At 34.2% G+C, this 11,829-nt stretch overlaps 1 protein-coding gene across 1 annotated transcript; it reads left to right on the top strand.

Moving 5' to 3' along the window:
• The first annotated feature begins 9,927 nt into the window (after positions 1-9,927).
• Positions 9,928-10,887, top strand: LOC111916870 (early nodulin-like protein 2). Its single transcript, XM_023912525.3, has 2 exons — positions 9,928-10,217; positions 10,295-10,887. Exons 1-2 carry the CDS (start codon positions 10,046-10,048, stop codon positions 10,771-10,773), a joined length of 651 nt encoding a protein of 216 aa, XP_023768293.1. The 5' UTR covers positions 9,928-10,045; the 3' UTR covers positions 10,774-10,887.
• The last annotated feature ends 942 nt before the right edge of the window (positions 10,888-11,829 follow it).

Below are 11,829 nucleotides of genomic sequence, written 5' to 3'. Positions count from 1 at the left end.
TATATGAGTTAGGAAGTGATTGAAGAACCCAATCAACAGCCATCTCCTCACAGACAACGGATCCCATTATTCTTAACCTGTCAATGTGTGACTTCATCCCTAGGACGTATGCACACACTGAATTTCCTTCTTTATGTTTACTTGCCAAAAGGGCTTGAGTGATCTTGAACTTTTCAAGCCTTCGAACTTGTGGGTTAGGGAGAATAATTGGAGGAGGAGGAGGAAGTGAAGTATGATTTCTTGTTCCTCGATCGAATCGTGGAATACCATCTTCATGTGGAATGCTTGTTCCACGGGATTTGGGAAGACCATAGTTGTCGAACTTTGACATCTACAAAACGGGAGAAAACGAATTCAAGTTAGTTGATTGATTGAGTCCTTAGTAAATCACCCAAATGAGATACTAAGGCTAGGACCCAACACAATATTCTACAACTCGGGAGAGGGATGTCGTAACCCAAATTGCAGAACATTTGAAGGTAAGTGAATGACGATTCACTAATTTCCACCATGAAAAACGAAAAAGAAAATTAAGTTTTTAAATCTATGAAAACTCCTAGATCCTTTGAGATTCATTGAACATTTCAATGGCATGTTTAAATCTCGATATGCCCCTCTTGTTTATGACTGGGATGCCGAGGATCACAAAGCGGGTGTGAATAACCATGCAAACTTACATGGTGCCCTCACATGTTACAATCACCTATTCGATGTGCCGGTAAACCACACACGCTCCACCGAACTATGACAAACATTGAGTCACCCTTTGCTACCTTTGCTTAGAACCATTTAGTGTACCGGTAAACCACACACGCTCCACTAACGTCTTCGCAAGGGCACAAAGTGTAATTTCATGGAATTGCATCAATTCACTTTTGCCTAAGTAACTAAGATTGGGAATTTGTAAGACATTTAGTTACTTTAGTAATTCATTATACTTATAATCGAAGGTTTTGTCCTATCCTACCCGTTCGGCTAACGACCCTCCACTAGTCAAGAGTGCGATGGGTAAGAGTGGATACCCATTCAATCGCCATTTTATCGGCAATTTCCTTAAACACCCCTTATAGACCAGCTTCGTGAATGAGGCCTACTAACGGTAAGACTGACTTTTACTCATATATATATATATATATATATATATATATATATATATATATATAATGTTAGACTTTTAATGTTATATATATAGTATAGGGTGTATTTTACACTTTTAAAATATTAGGTGGTCAAATTTAACAATTATACTTTTAATTCAATTAAATTGTTAACCTAAACTTTTATGGATTTATTAAACCTCTTTTAATTATACACGTTAATTAATTAATAAAACCATAAGGGAGTGATTTGAACTTTTCAAAACATTACTAGGGTTTTAAAATTTGACATTCCTAATTAAACTTTTAATCAACTTTTAAATTCCAAAACTTGAGGGCAAGTTTTTGAAACATTTCAAAACATTAGGGTTTAGAATTTAAATATACATCAAAATTAAACTATTAATCAAAATTTAAATTCCAAAACTTGAGGGCAAGTTTTGAAACATTTTTCAAAACATTAGGGTTTCAACTATTTAAATTTCAAAACAACAAAACTTTTTGGGTTCAAATTTAAACTATAAACCTAAAAGGGAAAATATGAAACTTTTCAAAGCACAAGGATCAAATAACAAATAATCTAAATTAACATTTAATCACATAATTATCCATATTTGATTTATTTAATGATTTCTTGCAAAACAATTTACCAATTTAATCAAAATAATTAATCAATTATCACATAAGGAAACAAATATTTTATTAATTGATAAATATCTTCAATTAGATCAAGAATATAGTCAAATATATCATAAAATCGGATTTATATTGATCTAATATGATAAGGCAACTATCCTTAAGCAAAAACAGCAAGAAATCCCGAAGTTTACTCCATCTGACGAGTTGACTCGTCGAGTCAGCATGGACTCGGCAAGTTCAGCTATGGACTCGGCGAGTCCAGCCTCCAGAAACCAAAAAATCGATTTTTTCAAACATATAATGCATCAATACAATAGAAACCAGTCTAGGCTCTGATACCACTGATGGGTTTTGGCTATAAGAACATCCTATGTGCTCATACAAACCCTAATGCTTGGATCTAGGTTTCTCTATTGTACATGCAAGTTATCCAAGACTATAAACCCTAATTCTAGCATTCAAGTAATCATACTAACATGAGAATAGGTTTAAGATCATACCTTGATTGTTATGTAGCAATAACAATCCCAAATCTCCTTGTATTGACTTTAGAAAGCTTAGAGTCACAAATGTCACTCCTCTAATGGTTCACAAACACCATAAGCAAGAGGATGAAGAGGAGTGAGGATGGAGGCTTCCCAAAACGTGTTCTAACCCTAGAATAAAACTTCACCACGTTTTTGGGTTATAAGGGTCTTATATATAGTTAGACAATTAGGGTTATCTAACAAGGAAACCCTAATTTGGATGCTTAAGCCCTAAGCAACCCATGGACTCCTTTAATTAGGGTCTTGGACGATTTCCTTATGGGTTTCCCCATAGAATTCGTCCACTCCTTAATTTAAGACAATCCATGGCCCAAATTGCAATTATCTTATAATTACAGTTCCAGTCCCTTAAGTTTAATTAATCTCTTTTAGTCACAAAACTAATTACCAATTAATTATTGACTAATATTAATTAAAAAAATATGATTTCTCCTTTAATATATTATTCTCATAATATATTAATAAATCATATTTAATCCTTTCTCTCCATAATTCATCCTATCAAGTTGCTTTGGTGAAGGCAACCCAAAAGGACCATGCACTATCGGGTCAAGTACATACCAAAATAGTTATGGACTTAGACACTAATCCAACAGGTTTGTTCAGAAGAACTCTCCATGTTCTCATCCTCTGCTACTTTACCTGCACATCTAACAGAAACATCAGTATTTTCAACATTAATAACTCCTCTTGACATAAATCCAACTCGTTTGCCATATCGAAGATGTGGCTCCCTGTCAGTTTCATCCTGTTTCATAGGGATGGATGTGTAGTTATGATTATAAGGAGGAGGTACACTATCATACCCTAGACCCATGCTTTATTTTCTTTGAATTTTAATAGGGTTTCATATAAGGACTCGACTGTCTGACTTAACGCAGTATAATTTTTGAAACTGACATCAGTTTTTCCACACTTAATTTTTAAAGCGTCAAGTTCTTCAGTTACAGCAGCAAGTTGTCTCTTAACATAATCATAATTTTCACACTTGTTGCTATACTCTTCCTGAAGTTTCCTAAAGTCCTTGGTTTTTGCTTCTAATTCAGCCTTCAGGGGTTTCTGTCCTTTCCTGAGTTGATATCCTTCATATCTCAGGTCCTCAACTTTTCTTTTAAATAAATCAATTTGTTCTCGAAGAAATTTAATCATGGCTTCACAAGCTGGAGTACATGTAACTTCAGTGACCAGAATGTTGTCAGAACTCATTGTTTCTCTACACTTCAAAATATCAAGTTCTTGAATTACATCAGCAAGACTAAGATGATTAAGATCTTTTGTCTTCTTGATGATAGCCACGTTCATATCCCACGATTTCGGAAGTGAATTCAATATCTTTTTGTTTATCTCAGATTTGGTCAAAAAGATCCCAGCAATATTCATCTCAGTAAAGAGTGTGGTAAATCGCTGCAACTGAGCTTCCAGGATTTCTCCAAGGATATAATCGAACATGTTGAAATTTTGTCTTAAGATATCCTAACGACTCTCTTTCATGTTTTCAACTCCTTCGTAGACCTTAAAATCAATTAAAAAGCACAACTAAAAGCTAAGATAAAAATTAAACGTCAAATTTAAAATGCCTTTTTTTTTTCAAAAGTCAACCTTAAAAGTCAAATTTAAAAAATTAAACTCAAAAGTCAAACTTAAAAGTCAAACCGAAAAGTTAAATTTGAAATTTTAAAAGTTAAACGAAAAAGTCAAAGTTTAAAATCAAAGGTCAAACCTGAAAGTCAAAATCAAAATATTAACTAAAAAAAATCAAAAGTAAAAGTTAAAAATAATTTTTTTTATATTTTAATTGATTTTATATATATATATATATATATATATATATATATATATATATATATTTATTTATTTATTTATTATTGAAAATGAGGCCCCTGCATGCCCACCTATGGTGGTTGGAAAATGTGTGCACCAGAATTGCTTATCTAGCTTTAGTTAGTGCATAAGCCATTCGGGTGCATCTATGTGGCTATCTAGGCAGGTTGTTCCATTGTATACTTTTAGGTGTGGGAGTTTGGCAGTATCGGGCATATCGTATTCATGTAGTTCTAGTATGAATGGTGATGTATGTTGATCTGATGGGTGTATTTGGTTGTTTTCTTTGTTTTGTGGGAAAGTTGAGTGTTTGAATGTAGGGAAATTTGGATGGTGTGTATTATTTAACATGATGGTGAATGTTTGGAATGTTCGTGTATGAACATTATAGAAGGGCATGTTGGAGTATATATTGGACGTACCAAACTAAACAAGTAAGGCAAACGTTTGTGGTGAGTTGGTTGCCATGTTGATGAATGGTGCAACTAGTGACGGTCGTGTCAACGGTGTTGAGTAGATCGACTGTAAATTTGTTATTGGTTGTACATGCATGTAGGGTTACATTACTATTTGTGGTGGAATGAATGGTGGCGCGTTATTGGAGAGTAACGGAGTTGGTATTTGGGTCGTGTTTGGTGTGGAGCTATTATAGGTTGATTGTTGTTCGCTTAATGGAGTGAGTAAAGGTACCCATAACATATTTATCAAAATTCCTGATGTAGGAGCATATACGTTGGTGGAGGTTGTCGTCCGACTTGTTTTAGTGATGACTGGGTTAAGGGATGACATTGGTCAGACATGGCTTTGCATTGTGTTGTTGGTGCCTCTTTCTCCGTCGTTCGCTATAATCGGGGTTTTGTAGTTGAGGCTATTAGTACCGATGTCTCAACAATCGGATGACGCCAAAGATATGATATTGAGTCTCTGGGATGACATTAATGATTCGGTTGTATGGGCTCTTGAGGAGATCTGAAATCACAACAAGAAACAAGTTGTTAGTCGTTCACCGGGAGGAGGTCCCGACAGAGCGCTCCGACAGTCAAGTCAGTTTCCAATGGAGGATGGTGTATAACAATAGGCTTAGAGAGTGATGGTTCAACCCCTTTACCGTTGGAGGCTCATGGCCTTTTATAGTAGGGTGTTGGGCACGGATCCTGCTCGTGGAGACATGAGTGTCAGACCTCGAGTGGGACAAGGGCACTGAGTGGTAGATCGTATCTTTGTCGCTTGCCCAAGCCGTGATTCGCTTAACCATAATAATGGTGTGTATACCTTCGTTGGGGTTACCAGGTGTCTGTTTGTCAGCTATCGACTTTCCTGCGCTAGTTTTGGGTTGGATCTCAGGTACTGAAAGGCAATCTATTCTATGTTGAAATGGGCGCAAGAATGTTGGTTGGCCAAGCCATTTGACAAGCTCCTTTAGTGCTTTCTGGCGGCGTGCCCAGGACGCATGCTATCAATAATAATAATAATAATATAAATTTAAATTTTAAAACATTAAGTTTGTTGATTTTTTTTAATTTTCTTAATTTTATGAGTTTCAACGGTTACTTAACATAAAACAAACCAATCAGTAAAACTAGTGGTTTACCCACATAAAACGACGGAGGTGAATAGTCTCTTTTGGTGATAAGTTTCTTTTACAAAAATATTATGTTCCCGCTAAAACCCATTCTATCCCAAAATTTCTAGAACAAACTTATTTTAATTTTTAAGTGTGGAGTTATCACAAGGTCAAATGAAAGAGAAATTTTTATCTTGAAATACGATCAATTGTTGTTTTATGCCTTAGATATTTGTACTTTGAGTTTCAAAGTTTGAACTATTTAGAATATAATATTATTTTATTGGTATATTATTATACTTTTAGCTTAAAGATTTATAATTTTTAAAATTATATTATTATTGTATTCATTTCATTTTAGAAAAGAAAATTCATGTTATATATATATATATATATATATATATATATATATATATATATATATATATATATATATATATATATATATAAAATGTAGATAAGTACCAAATTTTGTTAATAGACCTATAATCTTTTTCTCTAAAGCTATATGGAATGTTAAAGATAAACTGATAGCATGTTGAAGCCTACTCAATACCAACCTACTAGTGGAATATTACCATGTCGACAAAATTGCAAAAATAGTTCCTGTGATTGGCAAATTTATGTGCTTTTGGTCAAAAACGAAATGTTGGTGCACTACTTGTCCAATTTTAAATACCTTGTGTGGTTTTGGTCCATATGCTGTATTTTCTTGTGTTTTTGGTCCACATCCCACCTAAAATGACTAATATGCCCCTTAAATAATTATATTTTAATTTCTTATTCTTATAATAAAATGAAAAACAAAAACAAAATAAACCCACCTCTCTCTCTCTCTCTCTCTCTCTCTCTCTCTCGGATGTTATCTTCCCAGTTAGAACCATCAGCACCAAAAACAAATTCAAACCCACATTGCCACCACCAAATCTTCTGCTTGAACATTGGCTTCATCGGTGCCGACTTTGTCAAAGCAAGCTTTTCCGATGGAGATTTTTCCAGTGTCTACATCTTCATCTCCTATGCCTTCAAGACGGTTGTCATCCCAAACCTCCATCTTCGCCCATTTCCTTCTCCATATGCAACAACCTCCACCCAGATCGATGGAGTTGTTGATGGCTGAGTCGATTCACCACAACAATGCTTCCTTGTGAACTTAAATCTGAAAATTGAAGTCCACATCAAAATTTCCACTAAAATCGAATATGAAAATCGTTTTTGATTCGGTTTCTCAAGCTTAAAATGAGACCATTATCAGAATACATTCCTCCTTGATGAAAATGAGACTAAACTCTAACTCCGACCACCCCTGCTTGCTCTATCTCTCTCCCGTCACTACCTAGACCCACCCACATGATTTCCTTCACATTTCCCCATTTATATGTGTGGATCTTGAGAACCACAAAACCACCGATAAAGTTAAAGTTCCCTCATACCATTATCGTCATCGCCAAATCGATATATCTTCCATCATCGTTGCTAGTATCCGATCTAGGGGATGTCGATCTAAACTTCATCATCGGTTTACAGGGGTAATGTTGGAAAAAATTTAGGGTTTCAAGATGGGGGATTTGGGTGGTCCGATGAAAAGCGGAGCTCCTTTGTCGAACAATGCTAAGGCGATGGTGGTGGTGGCTGAAAACCTAATCGTCGAAAGATGGTGGTGGCGAAATTTAGGTAGGGACAGATCCAATCAATTAGAAGGGCAGTGTTGATGGGGAAGTTTTGTCGGGCATGAGGAAGGAAAGATGGGGGTGAGCGTAGGATTAGATGTTTATGGTAGACAATGGTGGCAGTCAATGGTGATGGTGGCGAACGGTGGTTGCAATCGGTGGTGATGGTGGCGGCCACTAGTGGTGATATGTTCTTTCTTGAGTGCGTGTGTGGGTTTTTGTTGAGAGAGAGGGAAAGAGAAATGGTGGGTAGACCCCTTTTTATTTATTTTTAAGTTAAAAAAATATAAATTAAATTAACATATGTGTTTAAGCAATTAAAGAAAATTACAAATATAAGTTATAAGGGCAAAACCGTCTTTTCAAGTGTATAGAGACTAAAAACAATAGAAATATCTAATTTTGGACCAGTGATGCACCAACATTTGATTTTGAATTAAAAGCACAACTATTTTGTGTACCCTATCTTTTAACTTAATTTGTGACCATCCGTGAAGCTGCTAAATCCCGTTACTACCCCCTCTCTTTCTCTCTCTCTCTCTCTCTCTCTCTCTCTATATATATATATATATATATATATATATATATATATATATATATATATATATATATATATTCTACCCACTCACTAGCCAGTACTTGCTGGTAGAACATTATTTACTAAGGTTTGTAGCTTGAAGATGGAATGATTAGGCACACCTTTACACATAAATGCACCGTGATGCATTTAGTTTATGGATAATGACTTGAAAGGGTAACGAACTTTCGACTTTGTTCACATTTAGTCACTAAACTTTTTTTCATTATCTATTGCTACTGAACTATTGAAACTGTTCACATTTTACCCTTATGACCGGTTGTTTACCGGTCATAAGGGTAAAATGTAAACAGTTTCAATAGTTCAGTGGCAAATAGATAACGAAAAAAAGTTTAGTGACTAAATGTGAACAAAATCGAAAGTTCGTTTCCCTCTAAAAAAGTTCAATGACTAAATGTGAACAAACATCCTCTTGTATTATGTTTTAGCAAATTATTTATTTTTGTTAAATTGTAGCAACATTGTTGATAAACAAATCTATGAAATAAAAAAAACAAAACCCCGAAAAATATATTAAAAAAAAAACGAAAAATCGAAACCAAAATAAGAAAACCAATGGTTTGGTATTTTCCAAAATAAAAAATCTCACGCATACTTCTACATGTGGTATGAACCCACCTTATATAGAGATGTTTACATCTCTCTCTCTCTCTCTCTCTCTCTCTCTCTCTCTCATTCATGTCATAAGGAGGTGTTTTGGATAGAAAAATTCTGAATTGAGCGCTTTCTCATTCCCTTTTTGGTTATATAACCATTTTTCGATTATAAAAAGAGGGAGAGATTTAGATATGGAAATCCGAAAATTGACTTTTTATAAAACCAAAATCAGATTGGAAAATTGTGATTTTTTATTTTGTAAAATACCAAACCATTGGTTTTTTATTTCGGTTTCGGTTTTTTGTTTTTTTAAATATATTTTTCGGGTTTTTTTTTTTTTTTTTTTTTTTTTTTTTTTTTTTATTTCATAGATTTCTTCATCAACATACGTTGCTACAATTTAACAAAAATAAATTATTTGCTAAAACATAATACAAGAGGAAGTTTGTTCACATTTAGTCATTGAATTTTTTTTAGAGGGAAACAAATTTTCGATTTTGTTCACGTTTAGTCACTAAACTTTTTTTCGTTATCTATTTGCCACTGAAATATTGAAACTGTTCAATGACAAATAGATTTTTTTTTTTTGGAAACGGCAAACGAATTAAGTGGAGCCTACTCGCAATATTTCAACGAGCACCCTGGGTTCGAGCTCCTTTACAGGGCAAACCCAGCCCCCATAGGGATTTCCAAGGAAAAATTCTCCACATGTGGCACCACAAGAGGTAGTTTAAGGGAATAGAACTCCCGACCTCACGCCTCACATGGGTATAAAACCCGATGCATCAACTCAGCTAGGCTGGACATCACTTGACAATGACAAATAGATAACGAAAAAAAGTTTAGTGACTAAACGTGAACAAAATTGAAAGTTTGTTACCCTTTCAAGTCATTATCCCTTCAGGTTACCCTCACTGTGTTTTACTTTGAATATTTTGTTTAGAGCACCTCCGTATATACCTTTTATGTATTACACCCTTTATTAAGATTCTACATTGTAAATTTCAAGCGACCCTTCTCCACTTAAAAAATAAAATACTAGTTTTCTTTAAAGAATGTGTTGCACTTTGTACACTTTGGTCATGCTTCACCCAATATGTATCTACCTTTTGTGGAAAGGCTTTTTTCTTCGGTGGAACATGGTTGATTGCAACAACTATCCCTTGCCAATTCCAGATACTATCTTTTTCTTTAAAGTGTATACTGTTCGCTTTGTATAATTCCATCTTGCTTTGCCAGTTTATGTACAATGTCTTTTAACTTTGATCACACATAATAAATTACAACAGTACCCCCATCCTCCTGTATTTCCCAATTCCCATGACAACTTAGATGTCGGTGGGGGGTCTACCCATGATCATATCTTTAACTGCAGTTCTAACTAATATAATATCTTATCGTTATAGTTTATATCACTTTGCCGCATGTAACTGAAAACAGTGTAGTATTGTCTTCTATTAATAGTGAACATAACTGCTCGTTCTTCCACACAACTCCATTTTTCTCTGATCATGGCGTCTCAGAAATCCCTCTGTTTTTTAGTGGCGTTGTTCATCAGTTTCATATGTTCTTCACAGGCTGTCACCTTGGAAGTTGGTGACGATGATGGCTGGACCTTAAACCCTGTTGAAGACTACAATGCATGGTCGGGCAGATTGAGGTTTCTGGTCAATGATACCCTCTGTACGTCTTTTTCTTGTTCGATTTCATTTTCGAGTTCTAGATTTTGTTTCATAATCTGGCTTTTAAACTTTTTGCAGATTTCAAGTATGAAGATGCCACGGATTCTGTTTTGGTGGTGGATAAAGATGATTATGACAACTGCAATGTTGATAATGCCATTGAGAAGCTGGCTGGTGGTGAATCGTATTTCAAACTTGAACAACCGGGTCCTCATTACTTCATTACTGGTAATAAATCCAACTGTGATCAAGGTCAAAAGATTATTGTGGCGGTTTTGCACATTAGAACACAATCGCCATCTTCACCTCTGCGTGCTTCATCACCCCTTCCACCAGCTCCTGCATCTCCTGTCACCGTAACCCCTCCATCTGCAACTCCCGTTTTGACTCCACCCGCATCCACCGGAGGAAGCTCACCTTCTCCAGCTGGTAGTAATCTGGCACGCGTCAGTTCACCACGGCCATCACCTTCCCGATCGTTGGCATCGACAGTGGTTTCTAGTAGCATGACTGCGTCGCTTGTGACATTGATCATTGCTTTATGTTTGATTATTTGATTTTTCCAACAGGAGGTTTGATGGGTTTGATTGTGTTTTTATTAATCCTTGGGGTTTTTTCTGATGTTATGTTCTATTGTTTATTATTATTTTGAATTGATGTTATATTGTTTATTACTAGTATTATTTTTTTGAATTGATGTTACGTTCTTTGACTGTTTTATAAACAAGCTGGTGCTAACTTGCCAACGTAAATAAAGCACCGTCGCTAGTATAATTTAATATTTATTTTTCTTTAACCGGATGACTAGTTAGATTAAAAGTAGTGTTTCATTAATAACCGTAATATTACACGTTATTATATGTTTCAGTTGCATTGTTAAGACTTCGATCGATCATTTATTTACAATTATGTTCGTGTTGTCATGTTTTTGTGAGCGTATCATTTTTTGGTAGGAAATTGTGTTTTTCTCTTTACAAAATGCAGAATATATGTCATGGTCTCATGAATAATCAAAACTAACGTATATACAATTCTATTTAGGTCACCTGAGCAAAGTGTTTTCAAATCTATAAACATGTAATACGGTATTTACAATTCTACACAAACAATTTGATACATAAAATAGAAATAAATTTTCAATTTTGTACATGTAAAAGCAATTAGTACATACTAAGTGATCATAGCAGGAAGCTAACCAAATTGAGATATCTTGAACATACTTTCGATAATTAACATAAGAAACTCTAGATTGATTATGTTAACTAGTTTATAATCCGTGATAACTACGGTTAAAAAATAAAAATTATTAATCAATTATTTTAAATAAATTATTATTTAAGAGATATTTTTTTAGTTATATTAAATTATAATCGTTGATTTAAATAAATATGTGGAGTTATATTATTTTATAACTTATATTAATTTTATTTTATTTTTAATCTAGTGTTCTTAATTTAATATAATTAAAGGAAGAAATTTTAAATTTTGAAATTTAAAATGAAGAATCAATTATTAATTTAATAAAATTAGAGTGAAAAATTTAAAATTTGAAATTTAAAATGAATAACTAATAGATTGACAAGTGGCATGATAAATGATATGTAACATTAATG

The sequence above is a fragment of the Lactuca sativa genome, chromosome 9 (assembly GCF_002870075.4).
Source record: "Lactuca sativa cultivar Salinas chromosome 9, Lsat_Salinas_v11, whole genome shotgun sequence".
Classification (NCBI taxonomy): domain Eukaryota; kingdom Viridiplantae; phylum Streptophyta; class Magnoliopsida; order Asterales; family Asteraceae; genus Lactuca; species Lactuca sativa.
Note: the sequence above shows the minus strand (reverse complement) of the source record. Positions and strands in the feature narration are given on the sequence as shown.

What these genes read in the sequence shown, in the direction of transcription:
- LOC111916870 (XM_023912525.3), top strand. Translation starts at nt 10,046, where the DNA reads ATGGCGTCTCAGAAATCCCTCTGTTTTTTAGTGGCGTTGTTCATCAGT. An exon ending in TCTGGTCAATGATACCCTCT is followed by an intron (nt 10,218 to 10,294) that starts GTACGTCTTTTT and finishes AACTTTTTGCAG; the next exon opens with ATTTCAAGTATGAAGATGCC.